The sequence below is a fragment of the Bos javanicus genome, chromosome 7, assembly GCF_032452875.1.
Source record: "Bos javanicus breed banteng chromosome 7, ARS-OSU_banteng_1.0, whole genome shotgun sequence".
Classification (NCBI taxonomy): domain Eukaryota; kingdom Metazoa; phylum Chordata; class Mammalia; order Artiodactyla; family Bovidae; genus Bos; species Bos javanicus.
The window spans coordinates 2393250-2418327 of record NC_083874.1 but is presented as its reverse complement, the minus strand read 5'-3'; the positions used below and the strand labels follow the sequence as shown (position 1 = coordinate 2418327).

At 40.7% G+C, this 25078-nt stretch overlaps 1 protein-coding gene and 1 long non-coding RNA gene across 3 annotated transcripts; one reads left to right on the top strand and one right to left on the bottom strand.

Moving 5' to 3' along the window:
* The first annotated feature begins 1767 nt into the window (after positions 1–1767).
* On the top strand, positions 1768–24787 carry LOC133250295 (uncharacterized). Of its 2 annotated transcripts, none has more exons than XR_009737294.1 (2): positions 1768–1945; positions 24248–24787. It is a non-coding gene; the product is annotated as an uncharacterized LOC133250295 (long non-coding RNA). The 2 variants fall into 2 exon arrangements; XR_009737293.1 differs by lacking the exon at positions 1768–1945 and adding an exon at positions 14814–15383.
* LOC133250294 (large ribosomal subunit protein uL22-like) lies at positions 11338–12015 on the bottom strand. The gene has a single exon (XM_061421312.1). It carries the CDS (start codon positions 11972–11974, stop codon positions 11420–11422), a length of 555 nt encoding a protein of 184 aa, XP_061277296.1. The 5' UTR covers positions 11975–12015; the 3' UTR covers positions 11338–11419.
* Positions 24788–25078: the final 291 nt, after the last annotated feature.

The window sequence follows — 25078 nt, the reverse complement described above, 5'->3', positions numbered from 1 at the left end:
CACTGATCGTGGACCAGAGGAAGCACCCGGGTCGGGGGAAAGAAGAGGGAGCCCCACAATCCTTGGGGACAGGGGAGGTGCGCAATATATAAATGTTGGCCGAGCCAGCTGGAAGAGAGGTGAGGCATCAATTCAGCCAGCCTGCCCGGGACACCTGGCTCTCACACCCTCTGAACCTCAACCCCCGGGTCCGCCCCGCCTGACCACTGTCTCCAGCGCTCCAGTCCTGCCCATCCCCAGCGCCCACCCAGGCCCCCTCTGAAGCCACACTCACCTCCGCCAGCCGCTGTCGGTTCAGTGACAGACGCAGAGGGCCCCGAGAGAGAGAGAGAGAGAGAGAGAGAGAGGATTTAAGGATTCTAGGCAAGGGATGAAAGGCCGCCCTGAGGGCGGAGACCCGTCCTGAGCAAGGCCTGTGCACAGGACTGGCCCTCTCAACATCTCCGTTCCCTCCCCCTCCTACTCCTTGGGTCTGTTTCTTTCTTGTCTTTGGATATGTGGCTGACACACACGTTTCTCTGTCTGCTGGTCTCTGTGTTTCTTTATGTCTGTTTCTGGCTTTCTCTGCCCATCCCTCTCCCTTCTCTCTTCTTCTATCTCTCCTCCTATCTCTGTCGATGTCTTTCTCTCACTGTCTCTCTCTGTCTCTTACTCTTTTTCCCTTATTCTTCCTCTCTTTCCTGGCCACCAGTGGCTTGGCTCAGGCTGCCTAAGGTACTTCCCAACTTTCTCCTTGCAAAACCCTGCAGTAAACCCATGAGTGGAGTGAGAAAGGAACACGGGTTGAGCGAAGGGGGAGTGCACCTGAATAGGAAGACGGTGAACAGGGCTGAGCCAGGAGGAGGCAGGAACAAGCAGCCCTTCCATGGTAGCGAGGTCTCTGCTTATCACACACACACACACAGCACGAGACAGTCCTGCAAAGAAGAAGCTTCTACCATCAGACTCTTTATGCAGACAGGGAAATAGACACCTCAAGGAGTTAAATGACTCAGTCAAGGTCACACAGTTGCCACGTGTCAGCATCAGGATTGGTATCCAGGTTGGTGTGAAAGGACCAGCCTTCACTGCCTTTGATGGAGGGAGGGGACAGGGCGGATTTGCCACGCCGTTCCCACCCCATCTCTTATATCTGATGGTAGAATCCTAAGGACTTACTCTCTTGCTGGTTCATAAAGCCTTCTTGGCTCTGGGGGCTGAAGCAGTAGCATACCATGTGAGGGTCTTTGTATCTGAATTTCCTCATCTTATATTTTGGGCCAAGGTGACAGGGATTGGCCAAGAATACTTCTGCCACCATCCGCAACTGAGGCCCTGGATTTGCCTTTGACACCAGGCCCAAAGTGCATCCTGGAGACAGGTGGTCAGCTCCCAGCCCTAGGCATTTGCAAGTTCTAAGGGGGAGGGGTAAGGGGGACTGAGCTGGGGGGGCTGAGCTGGTTTGGGCTCCATTAGAGGGTGGATTAGGTCGGCCGTGGGGATTTGCGTAAAGCTGTCAGAGGAGCAAGCAAAAACCATGTCATCCTTCTCTCTTCTCTCCCCACATAGAAGGGCCCTGAATATCTCTGTTTTCAGAGCCATCCAGGCACCTGTGCCTGGCACAGTTGGGCGGTCCAGGTTGGTCTGTTGGACCAAGGTTGGCAAGGATGGGGCACTTAGCTAGTGCCAGGCCCCAAGCTTGATGTTGCAAAAGTCTGTATGACCTGGGCATTTGAGGTGGTAGGGCGCTGCTGCTGGGCTCACACCATCCCTCAGAGCCCTCCCCTGCCTAGGACAAGTCAGACAGGGCCACAGCTGACATCACAAAACAGCCTTCTGACTCATAGGATGAAAGCATCCTGTTGGTTCCTTGAGAGTAGGACGGACCAACAGCAAGCTGGGGCATTAGCCCTCACTGCCGTGCCTGAGGGAAGCAAGTGAGTGACCAGGAAAGGGAGAGAAGCAGGTGGGTTCCAGGCCAGGGGAAGAAATGGCTCTGAGAGTGAAAAGAGGGGCATCATGGGTGGGGCACCTGGGAGGAGGGATTAGCCATCCCTGCAAATGTGAGGACCAGGACCAGGGCTGAGCGGCTCAGAGGAAGGCAGAAACCAAGGCTTTGACTTTGGACACAGGAGAGCCAAGAATTCCATTTGAGATTTGAGAGGATAGGTCCAGCTCCTGGTTAGATTCAGTAAAGGGAGAACTTTAATATGGCAAATACTACAGTTTTAAAATTTCAGTTTATTGTTTTGAATACCAGTGTCTAGATTTCATATAGTTCTGTTCTGGGACTTATAGGAAGTGTCCAGAGTAGTAATTAAATAATTACAATGAGTGTTGAAAGCTTGCATTTATTGTGTGATGTGTGTGTGTGTGCGTGTGTGTGTGTATTGCTAGTGATAAGTTGCTTCTGTTGTGTCCTACTCTGTGATCCTATGGACCATAGCCTGCCAGGCTCCTCTGTCCATGAGACTCTCCAGGCAAGAATACTGGAGTGGGTTGCCATTTCCTTCTCCGGGGATTGATCCCCACCCAGGGATTGAACCTGGTTCTCTTACTCTCCTGCATTGGCAGTCAGATTCTTGACCACTAGCACCACCTAGGAAGCCTCACAACACTCTATGAAGTTCATATCAGTATCATCCCCGTATTACAGATGTATACCTAGGAGCACAGAGATGTCGGGAGCTAACTTACTCAGGACTACACAAACATTAGGCAGTGGGCTTGGGATAGTGAAGCCAAGTCAGGCTGAACTCTGAGCTAGGCTACTCACTGGGCTACACAGATGAGTCAGTACATATATATACACTGCTAACTGGGCTACACAGATGGCCAGAATACATGTAGATCTTTCTAACTATACATTTATGCCCCTACCCCACAACCCTGCTTGTTGTAGATGTCATCCTGACAGAAAGGAAAGAGAGTTTTACAGAAATTACAATTTGTTTATTTTGAACATGTGGTTTTTTGGTTCCCGGGGAATTCCAACTCTGGAATTCCTTTGGAAGCAAGAGTCTCTCACCACATTTGCTAAGTTGCTAGAGCTGCCAGAACAAAGTACCACAGACTTAGTAGCTTACCCAGCGTATTTATCAGTTTGCAGTTCTGGAACCTGGAAGTCTGAAGACAAGGTGTGAGCAGGGTTGGATCTATTCAGGGGAGGATCTGTTCAGCTGTATTCTCCCTGTGTAAAGACACCAAAAAGACACCAGTCTTATTGGAACAGGGCTTACCTTACTGACCTCATTTCACCCTGGTTAACTATATAACAATTCTATTTTCAAATAAAGTCAACATTCTGAGATATTGGAGACTAGGATTTCAGTACATGAATTTCTGGGCAGGGAGATGCAAATCAGCCCAGGTTTTCAGCCCACATCTTTAAAACCTTTGCAAATGAGCTTTCATCCAAGTCTGCCAGCCCTTTGCTTTGGAACAAGAATAACTGATAACATGAGTCATGAGGTGAGTGGAGGCAGCTTGAGCCAAGGCTTTCACATGTGGACTCAGTAATATTACTCAGGTGTGAAATAGCCTTGAGAAGCTGTTCATTTTAAAGGAACTATCTGCTAAATAGCAGGGTATTCACTAGGAGATACCAGCTAATTGTTGTTGCTGTTAATGGCAAACCTTTAACCAGAGTATACATTTTCTTCAAAATTAGAGAAATCAAACTGAGGAAAGACATAGAATGAATCTCAGGGAAGTTTTCCCAGATATAGTATAGAACAGCAGTCAGAGAAAAGTTTTGTTGGTTAATGGAACTTAGATTTAATGGAATTTTCTCCAAAATACACAGTATCAAGGTATGATCACAGCAAAACACTTTTTTTAAGGGCCATATGGTAGGCCAAATAATCCACCCCTCACCCCAATCTGTCCAAGTCCTAATCCCCAAGACCTGTGAATGTTACCTTATATGGCAAAGGGGACTTTGCAGATGTGATTAAATTAAGGATTTGTGATGGAGAGATGATCCTAGATTATCCTGGTGGGCCCCATGTATTCATAAGGGTCCTTACAAGAGAAAAGATGATGTGACCATGGAAGCAAGGAGAGATTTAAAGATGCTAAATGGAGGCTTTGACAATGTAGATAGGAGCCACAAGATGAGGAATGCAACCCTAAAACCTGGAACTGATAAGAAAACAGATGGTCTCCTAGAGTCTCCTGAGGGAACTGGTGCCTTGACTTTTATCCAGGGAAAGTGATTTTAGAACTTTATAGGAGGAGAGATTTGTGTTGTTTTAAATGACTAAGTTTGTGGCAATTTGTTACAGCAGCAATAGAAAACTCGTGCAGGTCAGGTAGTAAATATTTTAGGCTTTGCAGACCATACAGTTTCTCTCTCAAGCGTTCAACTCTGCTAATGTGAATAGTCACAGACAGTTCCCAGGGCCAGCCGCAGGGGCATGGCAGGAATGCAAACAAGGCGCTAGCTGGTTGTGAGAATGGGACATCCCTTCTCAGTATTAATTTAGGTCAGGAACCCCAGCTAGACCTGATTTGGGTTCTGGAGGGCCAGCTGGAGGCTGAGAGAGAAAGAGAAAGAAAGACAGTGAGTGACGAAAGTGGCACTGCAGAGCTTTGGATAAAAGAATTTTTTCAATAAATAATGTGGAAAAATTGTGTGTCCATGTACACAGAATCAACTCCATTATTGACCAAAATGGGAAATGCAAAGTAATAAAGCAGGTAAAAGATTATATATGAGAGTACTTTATCACCTTAGGGAAAGATATCATAAAATAAACATGAAAAGTAATAACATGATAACTCCAGGTGGTGCTAAAGGTAAAGAACCCACCTGCCAATGCAGGAGACATAGAGATGGGTTCCATCCCTGGGGTGGGAAGATCCCCTGGAGGAGGAAATGGCAGTATTCTTGCCTGGAGAATCCCGTGGATAGATGAGCCAGGCAGGCTGCAGTCCATGGGGTCACAGAGTCAGACACGACTGAAGTGACTTGGCATGCAAGCATGCATAGTTTGACAACTTTAAGAATTCTATCAAGAGATATCGAATAGTGTAAAATATGTTGATATCATTGAAGCTAGATTTATGGGTTCATTATGCAATTTTCTCTAGAAAACAAGAGAAAAAGAACAAAAAGAGAGTGAAAAGGAAAGCCACAGAGTGGGAGAATGCCGGGAGCCGGCATATTGCATATTGAGTGCATATTGCATATTGAGTGCAGCACTTTTCAGGATCTGGAATAGCTCAACTGGAATTCTATCACTGCTGGTAGCCAGCGTGAGGAACTCCACCCATGACAAAGGTCATGAGGAAGGAGGCTTGGCATACGCAAAGGCGGGATCGAGCTTCAGGAGTCCCCCTGGAAATTCTCGAGCATATACCCCCAAAACCAGGGTCTGCCTACTTTCTGCTTTGTGCTTTCACCTACACCTCTGACTTTACGGGGGGCTGTCCCCCACTACCTCTCTGAAAAAAAGTTAGCTTACAGCTCCAGTTAATAATTCCTGGGTGTGACAGTGTTTAACCTACAAACTCCTTTGGAAATCCTCTAGCCTGCCTGAATAGGTTTTTCCGGCAACATGTGATTGTTCAGAGCCTCCCAACTGTGAGAGGCAGGAGATGTTCTAAACTGTCTAAACACAGATTCTTTTGAGTAGTTAAAAGATTGATTAGAAATTGTATTGGTGAAGGGATTTTCACTTGTTGGGCCAATGTTTGCTGCTAAGTCTCCATATCCCTTACCTGCTGTGTCCCTGGCAGTGTATTGATTAATATAATTGGTGTAAATAGTAGCTTTAATGTTTGTAACCTGGGACCCTTGAATTAATTCTTTTTCTTGTTATAGCCCACCACACCTTTGCTCTGTAGGAATGCAACTTTATCTAATGCTTTTTGGAGGCTGGCGCCTGACTTTAGAATAATCACCTTTAGAGAAAAAGGCCTCCGGGCCAGAAGATGATGCAAATCACCTAAACTTTTGCATATGATAAGTTTGCAGGAAGAAAGCCTGGCTTACTGCATGACTCTACCCCTTCCCCCATTATCCTCTATGCATAACTTAAGGTATAAAAACTACTTTGGAAAATAAAGTGCGGGCCTTGTTCACCGAAACTTGGTCTCACCATGTCGTTCTTTCTCTTACCTTCTGGCTGAATTATTCAGCCTCTTTTCTACACTGAATTTCCTCACTGAGCTATCCTTATCTCAGCCTCTTTTCTCCACTGAATTTCCTCACTGAGCTATCCTCATTCTATTACTCTTTATATCCTTAATTAACGTTTAATTAAGCAGTTGTTTCCTGATCCTCGCCGACGCCGTCCCCGCTTCGAATACCCTGGATCAGCCGGGGGCTGGTCCCCGGCAGGAGAATATATTTAAAACTCATGAAGTGAAAGTTGAAGTGAAAGTGAAGGTCGCTCAGTCGTGTCTGACTCTTTGTGACTCCATGGGCTATACAGTCCATGGAATTCTCCAGGCCAGAATACTGGAGTGGGTAGCCTTTCCTTTCTCCAGGGGATCGTCCCAACCCAGGGATAGAACCCAGGTCTCCCACATGGTGGGTGGATCTTTAAAGGATCCACAGGTGGATTCTTTAGCAGCTGAGCCACCAGGGAAGCCCAAGTATACTGGAGAGGGTAGCCTATCCCTTCTCCAGAGGATCTTCCCGAGCCAGGAATCGAACCAGGGTCTCCTGCATTGCAGGCAGATTCTTTACCAACTGAGCTATCAGAGAAGCCCTTAAAACTCATGTAACCAACAAATAACTGATATCCAGAAGGTAATAAAAAGACAAATTACACATGAGAAAAATGGGCAAAAGATTTGAGCAGTCACTTCACAAAAGAAGATATCAAAATATCAAAAACCCAGTAACCAAATCAGCCTCATTAAAAATTAGGAAACTTCAACTTAAAACTATAATAAGCATGGCAGACCCACTGTCAAGTGAAAACTCCATGTATTCATGCAGAGGGGAAGTAGTAGGAATTCTCAGATGCTACTAGTCAGAGGGTAATCCTCAGGAACACAGTTTTGCATTATAACTAAAGTTGAAGATATACATGCCCTATTTCTTAGCAATTTTACTTCTAGGTATAAACCTTAGAGAAATGAATGCACACTGCTGCTGCTGCTGCTAAGTCACTTCAGTCGTGTCCAACTCTGTGCGACCCCATAGACGGCAGCCCACCAGGCTCCCCCGTCCCTGGGATTCTCCAGGCAAGAACACTGGAGTGGGTTGCCATTTCCTTCTCCAATGCATGAAAGTGAAAAGTGAAAGTGAAGTTGCTTAGTCGTGTCTGACTCTTAGCGAGATGCATGCAAAAGAATATTTAAAGTATTATTAATCCTTAGAGAAAAAAAAATCAAAAGTGTATTAACAGTAGAGTAAATAAATAACTTGTGGTATATTCATATAATGGGATGGACGGAATAATACATAGAAAAATGAGTGAGCCAAAACAATGCATAACAACACATCTTACATATTGTTGAATAAGTATACTGTGATTCCATTTTGTATAGTATTCATAAGTAAGCAAAGTAAATCATAATGTTTAGAGATGCATACTACAGTGGTAAAACCACAAATAAATGCAAGGAAGGGTAGAGGACACAGTGCTGCTAGGGATCATACAGGTGTTTGATTTATGCTGATGACTTATGAGTTATGCTACACATTTATGCTCTTGCATGTAAAAATGTGTGTTATTTTTCACAATTAAAAGATATCAAAACATAGAAAAGTTAGGACAATTAGCAAAAGTAAGATATGAGAAATATTAATAAATTGAAATATATCAGTAATTGGAATAAATGTCATTGGACTAGATGCTTCAGTTAAAATACAAAAATTTCAAGTTAAAATAAAAGAAAATTCAGTTTAGGTTGCTCCTAAGGAACACATGTAAAACATAAGAGTACAAAGTTGTGTACCCATCTGACCTATCTGATGGCTCCCTGGAAGACTCCACTTGAAAGCCTTGTCTGTATTACACCTGATTTGGTGCTCAACCAGTGCTAAAAGTCTTCCCCTGGAGAACACTTGTCAAAAAAATTTGCAAGCAAATGTCATAATATTGAGGCTATGATGATAGATAACAGTTGGTTTGGGGCAAAAAAAAAAGTGTCTGTATTAGTCGCTCAGTTGTGTCCGACTCTTTGTAACGCCATGGATTGTCGGAGAAGGCAATGACACCCCACTCCAGTACTCTTGCCTGGAAAATCCCATGGATGGAGGAGCCTGGTAGGCCGCAGTCTATGGGGTCGCTGAGGGTCGGACATGACTGAGTGACTTCACTTTCACTTTTCACTTTCATGCATTGGAGAAGGAAATGGCAACCCACTCCAGTGTTCTTGTCTGGAGAATCCCAGGGACGGGGAGCCTGGTGGGCTGCCGTCTATGGGGTCGCACAGAGTCAGACACGACTGAAGTGACTTAGCAGTAGTAGCAGTAGCAGGCTCCTCTGTCCATGGAGTTCCCCAGGCAAGGATATTGGAGTGGGTTGCCATTTCCTTTAAGCCAAATAAGCATTTTAAAAACCTGACAAATGAGATGACTCCTGGAGCTTTGAAAGGCTCTGACATATTCCTGGGAATCTAGAAGGCCACACGCATGTAGCTTGTGCACATACTCAGGAAAGATATGAGAAAGCCCTAAGCCCTCAGCTCTGGCTGACTTCGAGGCTCTGCAGAAGCAGACAGCAGAGTTGTCACCTGCCTGAGTGCTAAAGGCATGTGCCAACATGCACACAAAGCCCTTTGGCAAAGAATGGGAAATTTATTAGTTCCAGATGTTTGAAGAAATTTCCATTAGTCATTAGCTGATAACCAAGTTCATCATTAGACAACAAAGAATACAGACTTTACAGAACTAGTTCAAAATAGTCACTAAACAACAACAAACAAACAAGCAAAAACAACAAGCCCTGGGAAAGGGGAAACTCTAAGAATCATCACATTATAATATTTTAAATATTTAGTTTTCAACAAAAAATCCTGTCATGCAAAGACAAGAAAGTATGGCCATTCATGGGGGAAAGAAAAATGATCAACTGAAATTCTTTCTGAGGGAGAACAGACATTGAAATTTCTAAACAAAGCCTTTAAATTATCTACTTTTAAAATGTTCAAGGAGCTAAAAGAAACCACACCTAAAGCACTAAAATAAAGCATAAAAACAATGTTTCCAAAAAAAAAAAACAATGTTTCCTCAAATAGAAGATATTAGTATTGAGACAGAAATTATTAAAATAAAACAAATAGAAAATCTAGAGCTGAAAACTGGGCTTCCCAGGTGGCACTAGTGGTAAAGAGCCTGCCTACCAACTCAGGAGACATAGAGACACAGTGTGGATCCTTGGGTCGGGAAGACCTCCTGGAGGAGAGCATGGCAACCCGCTGCAGTATTCTTGCCTGCAGAATCCCATGGACTGAGGAGCCCCAGCTATGGTCCATAAGGCCACAAAGAGTTGGACACGACTGAAGGAACTTAGCACGTTCACAAGAGCGGAAAATTATTATACCTAAGATGAAAAAGTCACTAGAAAGGCTCAGTAACAGTTTTGAGAAAGCAGAACAAAGAACCAATGAACTTGTAGAGAGGACAATTGAGATTATCTAGTGTAAGGCAGAAGGGGAAAAAAAGAACAAGGGAAAATGAACAGAGCCCCAGGGATCTGTAGGATATTACAAAGGATACCAACATGTGAGATAAATGAAAACGAAAACATAATATAACCAAGCTTTTTGAATGCAGCATAAGCAGAGCTCAGGGGGAAATTTATAATTGTAAATGCTTACATTTAAAAATAATACAGTCTCAAATTAATAACTTTATACACTAAGGAACTAAAAAAAAATTAGCAAACTAAACTGAAAGAAGAAACAACACAGTAAGATTAAAACAAGGATCATTGAAATGGAAAAGAGAGAAAAATGATAAAAACCAGAAGTTGGTTTTTTTAAAAGATCAATAAAATTCAAAACCATTAGCTAGACTAAGAAAAGAGAGAAAGTGCAAACAAGAAGAAATAAAAGTGGGGACATCACAATCAACCTCAGAGATAAAAAGCATTTTAAGGGAGTACTACGGACAATTGCACACTAAAAATTAGATAACCTGGCTGAAAAAACAAACTACCAAAATTGACTCAAGAGGAAATAGAAAATCATAACAGACCTATACTATAATCAGTAATGAAAACTTTCCCAAGAAAGAAAAATCTGGGGTCAATGGCTTCTCTGGGTGAATTCTACCAAACAGTTAAAGATTAACAACAATCTTCCTGAAGTTCTTATAAAAAAATCAGTTCAGTTCAGTCACTTATGTCCATCGAGTCTGTGATGCCATACAACCATCTCAACCTCAGTTGTCCCCTTCTCCTCCTGCCTTCAATCTTTCCCAGAATCAGGGTCTTTTCCACTTAGGCAGTTCTTCACATCAGGTAGCCAAAGTACTGGAGCTTCAGCTTCAGCATCAGTCCTTCCAATGAATATTCAGAACTGATTTCCTTTAGGATTGACTGGTTGGATCTCCTTGCAGTCCAAGAGACTCTCAAAAGTCTTCTCCAACACCACAGTTCAAAAGCATCAATTCTTTGGCGCTCAGCTTTCTTTATGGTCCAACTCTCACATCCATATATGACTACTGGAAAAATCATAGCTTTGACTAGACAGACCTTTGTCAGCAAAGGAATGTCTCTGCTTTTTAATATGCTATATAGGTTGGTCATAGCTTTTCTTCCAAGGAGCAAGTGTCTTTTAATTTCGTGGCTGCAGTCACCATCTGCAGTGATTTTGGAGCTTAAGAAACTAAAGTCTGTCACTGTTTCCATTGTTTCCCCATCTATTTGCCATGAGTGATGGGAACTGATGCCATGATCTTAGTTTTTTCAATGTTGAGTTTTAAGCTAGCTTTTTCATTCTCCTTTTTCACTTTCATCAAGAGGCTCTTTAGTTCTTCTTCACTTTCTGCCATAAGGGTGGTGTTACCTGTATATCTGAAGTTCTTGATATTTCTCCCAGCAATCTTGATTCCAGTGTGTGCCTCATCCAGCCTGGCATTTCTCATGATGTACTCTGCACATAGGTTAGATAAGCAGGGTGACAATATACAGCCTTCATGTACTCCTTTTCCCATCTGAAACCAGTCCATTGTTCCATGTCCAGTTCTAACTGTTGCTTCTTGACCTGCATATAGATTTCTCAGGAGATAGGTAAAGTAGTCTGGTATTCCCATCTCTTTAAGAATTTTCCACAGTGTTGTGATCCACACAGTTAAAGGCTTTTTTTGTTTTTCTTCATGTTCTCAATTCCATTTTATACAAAGTACCAAAAGATGCAAAACAACCTGTTAATGAAAACTCATTTGATCCATTTTGTGCTAACACGTGAAATACATTTACTAATTAAGACAACCAACACTTTTACTTTTATTTGCATTTATTTTTTGCGGCATTTATTCCCGGGCCATAAGTTTTTGTTTCTTCAGTTTCTTCTGGGATATCTTTTTCTTCTGTGCAACCTCCTCTTCTGGTTTAGGAACAATCTGTTCTTTTTCAGTAAGGATCATCTCAATGTGGCATGGAGAGCTCATGTAGGGGTTGATCTGACCGTGAGCTCTGTAAGTCCTGCGCCGCATCTTGGGGGCTTTGTTCACCTGGATGTGCTCAATGACCAGAGAATCTACATCTAAGCCCTTAAGTTCAGCATTACTCTCTGCATTTTTGAGCATGTGTAGTAAAAATTCAGCACTCTTTTTGGGCCACCGACCCTGCGTCCAGCCCCACTGTTTAGCCTGTGCACACCTACCAACTCCACCATTGTAACGACGGAATGGCACACATTGCTTCTTTAAAGTGACATCCTTCAGATACTTGGTGGCTTTTCGGATATGCATACCCTTTATGGCCTGGGCAGTTTCACGAGTGTTCTTAAACTGAACACGAAGATTTGAACCTCTTGATTTGCATGATTTTGTGGGGTTTTCTGGGTCAAGTGAATAGCGCACCATTTTTAGGGGTCACCTCAGGCCGCTTACCGGAAAAGCCAGTTAAAGGCTTTAATGTAGTCAATAAAGCAGACTGAAGCAACTTAGCAGCAGCAGCAGCAGCAGATGTTTTTTTGGAATTCTCTTGCTTTTTCTATGATCCAATGGATGTTCACAATTTGATCTCTGGTTCCTCTGCCTTTTCTAAATCCAGCTTGAACATCTGGAAGTTCTTGGTTTACATACCGTTGAAACCTAGCATGGAGAATTTTGAGCATTACTTTGCTAGCGTGTAGATGAATGCAATTGTGTCATAGTTTGAACATTTTTGGCATTGCTTTTCTTTGGGATTGGAATGAAAACTCACCTTTTCCAGTGCTGTGACCACTGCTGAGTTTTCCAAATTTGCTTTCATAGTGAGTGCAGCACTTTCATAGCACGTCTTTTAGGATTTGAAATAGCTCATCTGGAATTGCATCACCTCCACTAGCTTTGTCCATAGTGATGCTTCCAAAGGCCCATTTGACTTCACACTCCAGGATGTCTGGCTCTAGGTGAGTGATCACACCATTATGGTTATCTGGATCATGAAGATCTTTCTTGTATAGTTCTTTTGTGTATTCTTGCCACCTCTTCTTAATATCTTCTGCTTTTTTTAGGTTCATACTGTTGCTGTCCTTTATTGTGCCCATCTTTGCATAAAATGTTCCCTTGGTATCTTTATTTTCTTGAAGAGGTCTCTAGACTTTCCCATTCTATTGTTTTCCTCTATTTCTTTGCATTGATCACGTAGGAGGGCTATCTTATCTCTCCTTGCTATTCTTTGGAACTCTGCATTCGGATGGATATATATATATATATTTTTTTTTTTTCTCCTTTTCTTTTTGCTTCCCTTCTTTATTCAGCTATTTGTAAGGCCTCCTCAGACAACCACATTGCCTTTTCGAGTTTCTTTTTCTTGGGGATGGTTTTGATCACGGCCTCCTGTACAATGTTGTGAACTTCCATCCATAGTTCTTCAGACACTCTATCAAATCTAGCCCCTTGAATCTTTTGTCACTTCTACTGTATAATTGTAAGGACTTTGATTTAGTTCTCAACCATACTTGAATGGTTTACTGGTTTTCCCTACTTTCTTCAATTTAAGTCTGAATTTTGCAACTATACACCAACAAAATGGACAACCTAGAAGAAATGAAAAAATTCTTAGAAAGGTACCACCTTCCAAGTCTGAGCCAGTAAGAAATAGAAAATATGAACAGAACAAACACAAATACTAAGATTGAAACTATGGTTTAAAGACTCCCAACAAACAAAACTCCAGGACTGAGGTCTTCATAGGTAAATTCTATCAAAGATTTAGAGACGAGTTAATAACTATCCTTCTGAAATTCTTCCAAAAACTTGCAGAGGAAGGAACAAATCCAAACTTACTCCATGAGGCCACAATCACCCTGATACCAAAACCATAAAAAGAAAATTGAAGGCCACTTAAAATAAATTCTAAAAATAAAATTAAAATATATGTAAAATTTAAAAAAACAAAGAAAATTGCAGGCCAATATCACTGATTAACATAGACTCAAAAATCCTCAACAAAATACTAGCAAACTGATCTAATAACACATTAAAAGCATCATATACCATGATCAAGTGGAATTTACCCCATGGGTACAAGGTGTTTTCAATATCCACAAATCAATCAGTGTGATACACCACATTAACAAACTGAAGAATAAAAACCATATGATCATTTCAATAGGTGCAGAAGAAGCTTCTGACAAAATTCAACACCAATTTATGATAAAATCCTCTCCAGAAAGTGGGCATAGAGGGAACGTAACTCAACATAATAAAGGTCATATATGAGAAACCCACAGCCACTCTCATAATCAACGACGAAGAGCTGAAAGCATTTCCTCTAAGATCAGGAAGAAGACTGGGATGTCCACTCTTGTGACTTTTGTCCCACATAGTTTTGGAAGTCCTAGCCACAGCAGTCAGAGAAGAAAAATAAAGAAAAGCAAACCAAATTGGAAAAGAAGTATTAAAACTTCCACTGTTTGCAGATGGTATGATATTATACATAGAAAATTCTAAGGATACTACCAGAAAACTACTACAGCTCATCAACAAATTCAGTAAATCTGCAGAATATGAAATTAATACACAGAAATCTGTTGCATTTCTAATACACGGACAGTGAAAGATCAGAAAGAGAAGGAAACAATCCTATCTACCACTGAATCAGAAAGAATCAAATACCTAGGAATAAACCTACCTAAGGAGGGAAAAGACCTATACTCCAAAAACTATGAGACACTGATAAAAGAAATCAAAGGTGACACAAACATTTGGAAAGATATTCCATGTGCTTGGATTGGAATAATCAATATTGTCAAAATGAGTATACTACCCAAGACAATCTACAGATTCAGTGCAATCCCTCTCAAAATACTAATGGCATTTTCACAGAACTAGAACAAAAAAAAACTATTTTAATTTGTATGGAAACACAAAAGACCCCAAATAGCCAAAGCAATCCTGGCAAAGAAAAGTGAAGCTGGAAGAATCAGTCATCTGGTGACTTTAAGTTGAAGGCAATGCTTATTTACTATTCCCAAAGTTCTAGGGCCCTTAAAAATTACACTAAATCTACTCTGCTTATGCTCTATAAATAGAAATACAAAACCAGGATGACAGCATATCTGTTTACCCCATGGTTTACTGAATATTTTAAGCCCATTGTTGATACCTACCACTCAGAAAAAAAAAAAAAAAGATTCTTCTCAAAATATTATTGCTCATTTAACACTCACCTGGTCACCCATGAGCTCTGATGGAGATGTACAATAAGATTAATGTTGCTTTCATTCCTTTAACACAGTACCCACTTTGCAGCCCAATGGAACAATGATTAATTTCAACTTTCAAGTCTTATTACTTAGCAAGTACATAATGTAACAATATTTTGGAAGAAGTTGATTCCCACCCAAGTTGATGACTTCGAAAGTTTCAAGAATTTAGCAGAGGACGTCACTACAGATGTAGCACAAGTAGGGACAGAACTAAAATTAGAAGTAGAGCCTAATATGTGGTTGAAGCACTGCAATTTCATGGTAAAACTTTAATGGAGGAAGAATTTTTTCATATGGATGAGCAAGAAAAGTGATTTCTTGATATGAAATCTATTCCTGATAAACATGCTGTGAAGACTGTTGAAATAATAACAAAGGATTAAGAATATCATGTAAATTTCACTGTTGCCTTATTTTAAGAAGTTACCACAGCCACCCAGCCTTTGGCAACCACCAGTCTGCTTAGTCAGCAGCCATCAACATCAAGGCAAGAGCTTCCACCAGCAAAAAGATTATGACCTTTTGAAGGCTGATGACGTGTAACGTTTTTTAGCAATAAGGTATTTTTACTGAAGGTATGTACATTGTTTAAAGTTAATGCTATTGCACACTTAATAGACTACAGTATGATGTGAGCATAATTTTTAAAATTATTTATTTATTTAATTGGAGGCTAATTACAATATTGTGATGGTTTTTCCATACATCAACATGAATAAGCTATAAGTATTCATGTGTGCCCTCTCTCTTGAATACCCATCCCATCTCCATCCCAACCTGATCCCTATAGGTTGTCATACAGCAATGGCTTTGGGTTCCCTGCGGTACACATCAAACTCCCACTGGCTATCTGTTCTATACATGGTAATGCATATGTTTCAATGCTATTCTCTCAACTGATCCCACCCTCTCCTTCCTCCACTGTGTCCAAAAGTCTGTCCTTTATGTCTGTGTCTCCTTTGAACATAAGTTTTATATGTACTGGGAAACCAAAAATATTGTATGACTTGTTTTCCTGCAATATTCCAAACCTGTATTTCTGAGGTATGCCTCAGATGTGTGGCAGAGGTCCAACTTTATTTTTTCGCAAGTGGATATCCGGTTGGATATGTAGAAGATCTCTATGGTAGGTGATACTTGGGCAGAGACTGAATGAAAAGTATGATAAAGTAATATGGGTATCTACCAGACAGAGGAAACAACAGTTTGAGACTCCAGGTACAGATTGGTGGCACAAATTAGTCAAGGAATGAATATAGATGTTTCTTCTGGAGTATAGTGTGTGTGTATATATATATATATATATATATATATGAAATTTTTCTGTTGAATAAAATTGCAGACAAAAATATAATTGGAGATGAGGCAAGAATAGGATTTGAATAGAGCATTCAAACCATAGCAGGTTTGGAACAATCCTGATAAAAAATAACAGCATAATTTAAAAGACATGATTAGTTACTAGACACCTACATACGGATAGCTATGACTGAGAGAAAGTGAGAGAGACAGGCAGACAGAACTTCTTTATTAAGAAAGGTGAAATTGGAAACAACTCCAAACCTATGGGATGCAGCAAAAGCAGTTTTAAGAGGGAAGTTTACAGCAATACAATCCTACCTTAAGAAACAAGAAAAACATCAAATAGACAACCTAACTTTACACCTAGGGCAACTGGAAAAAGAAGAAGAAAAAAACCCTCAAAATTAGTACAAGGAAAGAAATCATAAAGATCTGAGCAGAAATAAATGAAAAAGAAATGAAAGAAACAGATCAGATCAGATCAGTCGCTCAGTCGTGTCTGACTCTTTGCGACCCCATGAATTGCAGCACGCCATGCCTCCCTGTCCATCACCAACTCCCAGAGTTCACTCAGACTCACGTCAGTCGAGTCAGTGATGCCATCCAGCCATCTCATCCTCTGTTGTCCCCTTCTCCTCCTGCCCCCAATTCCTCCCAGCATCAGGGTCTTTTCCAATGAGTCAACTCTTCGCACGAGGTGGCCAAAGTACTGGAGTTTCAGCTTTAGCATCATTCCTTCCAAAGAACACCCAGGGCTGATCTCCTTCAGAATGGACTGGTTGGATCTCCTTGCAGTCCAAGGCACTCTCAAGAGTCTTCTCTGACACCACAGTTCAAAAGCATCAATTCTTCGGCGCTCAGCCTTCTTCACAGTCCAACTCTCACATCCATACATGACCACTGGAAAAACCATAGCCTTGACTAGATGAACCTTTGTTGGCAAAGTAATGTCTCTGCTTTTCAATATGCTATCTAAGTTAGTCATAACTTTCCTTCCAAGGAGTAAGCGTCTTTTAATTTCATGGCTGCAGTCACCATCTGCAGTGATTTTGGAGTCCCCCAAAATAAAGTCTGACACTGTTTCCACTGTTTTCCCATCTATTTCCCATGAAGTGATGGGACCAGATGTCATGATCTTCATTTTCTGAATGCTGAGCTTTAAGCCAACTTTTTCACTCTCCACTTTCACTTTCATCCAGAGGCTTTTTAGTTCCTCTTCACTTTCTGCCATAAGGGTGGTGTCATCTGCATATCTGAGGTTATTGATATTTCTCCCAGCAATCTTGATTCCAGCTTGTGCTTCTTCCAACCCAGCGTTTCTCATGATGTACTCTGCATATAAGTTAAATAAGCAGGGTGACAGTATACAGCCTTGACGTACTCCTTTTCCTGTTTAGAACCAGTCTGTTGTTCCATGTCCAGTGCTAACTGTTGCTTCCTGACCTGCATACAGGTTTCTCAAGAGGAAGGTCAGGGGGTCTGGTATTCCCATCTCTTTCAGAATTTTCCACAGTTTATTGTGATCCACACAGTCAAAGGCTTTGGCATAGTCAATAAAGCAGAAATAGATGTTTTTCTGGAACTCTCTTGCTTTTTCAATGATCCAGTGGATGTTGGCAATTTGATCTCTGGTTCCTCTGCCTTTTCTAAAACCAGCTTGAATGTCAGGAAGTTCACGGTTCACATAATAGTAAAGATTAATAAAACTAAAAGCTGGTTCTTTGAGAAGATAAACAAAATTGACAAACCCTTAGCCAGACTCATCAAGAAAAAAAGAGAGAAGAATCAAATCAACAAAATTAGAAACGAAAAAGGAGAGGTTACAACAGATAATGCAGAAATACAAAAGATTATGAGAGACTATTATGAACAATTATATGACAATAAAATCGATAACCTGGAAGAAATGGACAGGTTCTTCGAAAAGTTCAATCTTCCAAGACTGAACCAGGAAGAAATAGAAATTATGAACAACCCAATTACAAGCACTAAAATTGAAGCTGTGATCAGAAATCTCTCAAAAAACAAAGGCCCAGGACCAGATGGCTGCACAGGAGAATTCTATCAAACATTTAGAGAGAGCTAATGCCTATCCTTCTAAAACTTTTTCAAAAAACTGCAGAGGAAGGATGTCAGGGAATGTTTAACAGGAGGATTCCTACGTGCTGTTTCTCACAAGTCCTTTGTATCCTTTTAAGCGGAACAGCACACTGCTCCCAGGACCTGGGGTCATTGTGTAAGACAGGCTTGAATCTCCTTTAGGAAACATTCTCTTTACGATAAAACTGCTTAGTCTCAATCCCCTTTCTTGCGATATGGATTGTCTCCTGACCTTGTGACCATCATCATCCCTTGTTCCCTTGGTAATGGTCACTGTACGTTTGATTTTCTGATCTTCATCATTGATTAAAGAAACTTATTGTACTACAACCTATATATACTCACAGAAAAATCATTAAAGCAACTTTGCTCCATCAAAGCTTGGGTCCCCATGTCTTTCTCTCTCTCTCTCTCTCTTCGGCTGATTCCCTGGAGCATAGAGACCCGTCTTGCTCACTCTCCTGCCCGGGCTTCCAAGACTCTCTCGAGAAATCACTCTGTGCCTTCACCCCTCCTCGAGAGGGCACACGGTACCTTCATGAGAGATGCAAGTCCTGTATCAAGGACTTTATTGGTTTTCTGAGTAAACCAGGGAGTATCAGCCTCTTTCTCTCTTTCACTTTCTTATCATCACCTCTGGACTACCAGGTCCTGGTCCATTAAAAGACCCCAACAGAAGGAGCATTTCCAAACTCATTCTATGAGGCCACCATCACCCTGATACCAAAACCAGACAAAGACAACACAAAAAAAGAAAACTGCAGGCCAATATCACTGATGAACATAGATGCAAAAATCCTCAACAAAATTTTAGCAAACAGAATTCAGCAACACATCATAAAGCTCATACACCATGATCAAGCTGGGTTTATTCCAGGGATGCAAGGATTCTTCAATATATGCAAATCAATCAATGTGATATACCATATTAACAAATTTAAAGATAAAAACCACATGATCATCTCAATAGATGCAGAAAAGCCTTTGACAAAATTCAGCACCTATTTATGATTAAAACTCCTCAAAAAATGGGCATAGAAGGAACCTACCTCAACATAGTAAAGGCCATATATGATAAGCCTATAGCAAACATTATTTTCAGTGGTAAAAAGCAGAAAGCATTTCCCCAAAGATCAGGAACAAGACAAAGGTGTCCACTTTTGCTGCTATTATTCAGCATAGTTCTGGAATTCCTAGCTACAGCAATCAGAGAATAAAAAGAAATAAAAGGAATCCAGATCAGAAAAGAAGTAAAGCTCTCACTGTTTGCAGATGACATGATACTGTACATAGAAAACCCTAAAGATAGTAAGTTGCAGGATACAAAATCAATACATAGAAATCACTTGCATTTCTATATACTAACAATGAAAAATCAGAAAGAGAAATTAAGGAATCAATCTCATTCACCATTACAATGAAAAGAATTAAATATCTAGGAATAAACTTACCTAAAGAGACAAAAGAACTGTAAACAGAACATTATAAGACACTAATGAAAGATATCAAAGATGACATAAACAGATGGAGAGATATTCCATGTTCCTGGCTAGGAAGAATCAATATTGTGAAAATGACTATACTACCAAATGCAATCTACAGAGTCAATGTGATCCCTATCAAACTACCAATGGCATTTTTCACAGAACTAAAACAAAAATTTCACAATTCATATGGAAACACAAAAGACCCTGAATAGCCAAAGCACTCTTGAGAAAGAAGAAAGGAGCTGGAGAAATCAAGATTCCTGACTTCAGGTTATACTACAAAGCTACAGTCATCAAGACAGTATGATACTGGCACAAAAACAGAAATATAAACCAATGGAACAAGACAGAAAGCCCAGAAATAAACCCACGCACCTATGGGTACCTTATTTTTGACAAAGGAGGCAAGAATATACAATGCGGCAAAGACAGCCTCTTCAACAAGTGGTGCTGGGAAAACTGGACAGCTATATGTACAAGAATGAAATCAGAATGCTTCCTAACACCATTCACAAAGATAGACTCAAAATGGATTAAAGACCTAAATGCAAGACCCAAAACTATAAAACTCTTAGAGGAAAACATAGGCAGGACACTCAATGACATAAATCAAACAAAGATCCTCTAGACCCACCTCCTAGAGTAATGGAAATAAAAACAAAAGTAAACAAGTGGGACCTGTTTAAACTTAACAGCTTTTGCACAGCAAAGGAAACTATAAGCAAGGTGAAAAGACAACACTCAGAATGGGAGAAAATAATAGCAAATGAGCTTTAAGCCAACCTTCTCACTCTCCTCTTTCACTTTCATCAAGAGGCTTTTTAGTTCCTCTTCACTTTCTGCCATAAGGGTAGTGTCATCTGCATATCTGAGGTTATTGATATTTCTCCCAGCAATCTTGATTCCAGCTTGTGCTTCTTCCAACCCAGCGTTTCTCATGATGTACTCTGCATATAAGTTAAATAAGCAGGGTGACAGTATACAGCCTTGACGTACTCCTTTTCCTGTTTAGAACCAGTCTGTTGTTCCATGTCCAGTGCTAACTGTTGCTTCCTGACCTGCATACAGGTTTCTCAAGAGGAAGGTCAGGGGGTCTGGTATTCCCATCTCTTTCAGAATTTTCCACAGTTTATTGTGATCCACACAGTCAAAGGCTTTGGCATAGTCAATAAAGCAGAAATAGATGTTTTTCTGGAACTCTCTTGCTTTTTCAATGATCCAGTGGATGTTGGCAATTTGATCTCTGGTTCCTCTGCCTTTTCTAAAACCAGCTTGAACATCTGGAAGTTCACGGTTCACGTATTGCTGAAGCCTGGCTTGGAGAATTTTGAGCATTACTTTACTAGCGTGTGAGATGAGTGCAATTGTGCAGTAGTGTGAGCATTCTTTGGCATTGTCTTTCTTAGGGATTGGAATGAAAACTGACCTTTTCCAGTCCTGTGGCCACTGCTGAGTTTTCCAAATTTGTTGGCATATTGAGTGCAGCACTTTCACAGCATCATCTTTCAGGATTTGAAATAGCCCAACTGGAATTCCATCACCTCCACTAGCTTTGTTTGTAGTAAAATAGGAGAGGAGGTTGGCTTAAAGCTCAAAATTCAGAAAATGAGGATCATGGCATCTGGTCCCATCACTTCATGGGAAATAGATAGGGAAACAGTGGAAACAGTATCAGACTTTATTTTGAGGGGCTCCAAAATCACTGCAGGTGGTGACTGCAGCCATGAAATTAAAAGATACTTACTCCTTGGAAGGAAAGTTATGACCAACCTAGATAGCATATTCAAAAGCAGAGACATTACTTTGCCAACAAAGGTTCATCTAGTCAAGGCTATGGTTTTTCCTGTGGTCATGTATGGATGTGAGAGTTGGACTGTGAAGAAGGCTGAGTGACAATGAATTGATGCTTTCGAACTGTGATGTTGGAGAAGTCTCTTGAGAGTCCCTTGGACTGCAAGGAGATCCAACCAGTCCATTCTAAAGGAGATCAGCCCTGGGTGCTCTTTGGAAGAAATAATGCTAAAGCTGAAACTCCAGTACTTTGGCCACCTCATGTGAAGAGTTGACTCATTGGAAAAGACCCTGATGCTGGGAGGTATTGGGGGCAGGACAAGAAGGAGACGACAGAGGATGAGATGGCTGGATGCCATCACCGACTCTATGGACGTAAGTTTGAGTGAACTCTGGGAGTTGGTGATGGACAGGGAGGCCTGGTGTGCTGTGATTCATGGGGTCACAAAGAGTCAGACACGACTGAGCGACTGAACTGAACTGAAGAGCAAATGAAACAACTGACATAGGATTAATTTCCAAATATACAAGCAGCTCACACAACTCAATACCAGGAAAACAAACAACCCAATCAAAAAGTGGGAAAAAGACCTCAACAGACATTTCTCCAAAGAAAACATACAGCTGGCTAGCAAACACATGAAAAGATGCTCAACATTGCTCATTATTAGAGAAATGCAAATCAAAAGTACAATGAGATATCACCTCACACCAGTCAGAATGGCCAACATCAAAAAGTCTACAAACAATAAATGCTGGAGAGCGTGTGGAGAAAAGGGACCACTCTTGCACTGTTGGTGGGAACGTAAATTGATACAGCCACTATGGAAGATGGTATGGAGATTCCTTAACACTAGGAATAAAACCACCATATGACCCAGCAATCCCACTTCTAGGCATATACCCTGAGGAAACCAAAATTGAAAGAGACACATGTATCCCATTATTCATTGCAGCACTTTTTACAATAGCTCAAACATGGAAACAAGCTAGATGTCCATCGACAGATGAATGGGTAAAGAAGCTGTGGTATATATACACAACGGAATATTACTCAGCCATAAAAACGAACACATTTGAGTCAGTTCTAATGAGGTGGATGAACCTAGAACCTATTATACAGAGTGAAGTGAGTCAGAAAGAGAAGGATAAATACCGAATTCTAACACATATATACAGAATCTAGAAAAATGGTGCTGAAGAATTTACTTACAGGGCAACAGTGGAGAAACAGACATAGAGAATAGACTTATGGACATGGGAAGAGGGGAGGAGAGGGTGAGATGTATGGAAAGAGTAAACATGGAAACCTACATTACCGTTTGTAAAATAGATAGCCAAAGGGAATTTGCTATATGGCTCAGGAAACTCAAACAGGGGCTCTGTATCAACCTAGAGGGTTGATACAGATGGGGAGGCAGACAGGAGGGAGCTTCGAAAGAAAGGCGATATATGTATACCTAAAGCTGATTCATGTTGAGGTTTGACAGAAAACAGCAAAATTCTGTAAAGCAATTATCCTTCAATAAAAAATAAATTAATTAAAAAAAAAAAAAAAGAAAGATGAAAGTGGAAGTTCCCTGGTTAGGATTTGGTGCTTTCATTTCTGTGGCCTGGGTTCAGCCCCTGGTCAGGGAATTGAGATTCCACAAGCTATATGGTGTGGCCGAAAAAAGGAGTGTGAAAGATAAAGGAAACATGATGAAGGGTTGATGCCACTGAGTCATGAAGACCACACAGAAGTGTTTCTGAGAGAGAAAGCAGGTGGCCACAGTGTGTTAGGAGAGAGACTGTGAGAGTTAAAGGTGTATCAGGAACAGCCCTACTTTCTCCAATTGTACCACTCTCAGCGTGTTGGTTTACCTGTACTCAGAATTCTCTTACTTGAAGAGTAAAATATTAATGTACTAGAGGGAAAAGTCTCCTGTGAACCAGGAAACCTTGCACATCATACCAAACTAATCCATAATAGAGAAGCACATATGGCAAAACATATTCTTCACAAAAAATTCAGAGTAGAAGAAAAGAAAATATCTCACAATATATTTTATGAGACTAGCTCATAACTAGGACAAGAAATAAAATTTATAGCCAAACTAAGGAGCACAAATATAAAAATCCTTATCAAAACATTGCAAGCTGAAGAACATAAAAACATCATAATCAAGTCTGGTTTGTCCCAGAAATGCACTTTAGCAGATTAATGACTTAGGAAATTACTAATGTAATTCACTGCATTAACAGATTAAAGGAAAAAACATGATTATCTAAATGGATGCAGAAAAAGCACTTGAGAACATCCAATATTCATTCATAATTTTAAAAACTTAGCAGTCTAGGGATCTTCTTTAAACTGGCAAAATCATTTACCAATAGCCTCCAGAAAATATTGTATTCAGTGACAAGTCACTTCAAGTATTTATTTCCTTTAAAACCAGAAGAAAAAAATACAGTTGATTCTTAACAATATAGGGTTTAGGGATGATGACTCCCTTCACGTTAAAAAAAATTATCTATGTATAAATTTATGGTTAACCACTGATCTTGATCAACAGATTCAACCAACCCCAGATTGGGTAGTTCTGTAGTATGAATTCATTGAAAAATAATCTGTATAAGTGAACCCATGCAGTTCAAAACTGTGTTGTTCAAAGGTCAACTGTAATTCCAATTATCACTCACATTAGGGAGCACCAGTCAGTGCAAGAAAAATAAGCATAATAATTGAATTTAAATAATACGATTCTCATCATTTACAGATATGATGGCCTACTGTATTTATTCAGGGTTCTCCAGAGAAACAGAACATCAGTATGTTAGAAGGATATGGCTCATGTGATTATGGAGGCTGAAAAGTCTCAAGATCTACAATCAACAATCTGGACGACCAGGAGAACTGATGGTGTAATTTCAGTTTGATTCCAAAGGTCTGAGAACTGGGAGAACCCATAATTTAAATTTGAGAACAAAAGCAGGAGTCTCAAGATCCAAAAAGACCCTATGTTTCAGTTTGAATCTGAAGTCAGGGAAAGACCAACATTCCAGCTTAAGACAGTCAGGCAGAATTTCCATGTTCCTCATGAGAGAATCAGCATTTTTCTTCTATTCTGGCCTTCATCTGACTGAATGAGACCCACTTATATCATGCAGGGTAATCTGCTCCATTCGGCCTGTGAATGCAAATGTTTATCTCATCTAGAAACATCCTTACAGACATATCCAGGCTAATGTTTGACCAAAGAATAGGGCCCTCTATGACCTATTCAAATTGAATCAATAAATTAAACACATTTTGTCAACTTGGTGCCCATATGCATCTCTTTAAACCATGCCCAGACTCTAAATAAAGACAGTTTAGTTTAGTTCAGTTCAATCACTCAGTCATGTCTGACTCTTTGCAACCCCATGGACTGCAGTATGCCAGGCTTCCCTGTCCATCACCAGCTCCCAGAGCTTGCTCAAACTCATATCCATTGAGTCAGTGATGCCATCCAACCATCTCATCCTCTGTTGTCCCCTTCTCCTCCTGCCTTCAATCTTTCCCAGCATCAGGTTCTTTTCCAAGGAATCAGTTCTTCGCATCAGGTGGC

Excerpts from the sequence above, each read along its gene's own strand:
- LOC133250294 (XM_061421312.1), bottom strand. The coding sequence starts at position 11,974 with ATGGTGCGCTATTCACTTGACCCAGAAAACCCCACAAAATCATGCAAA.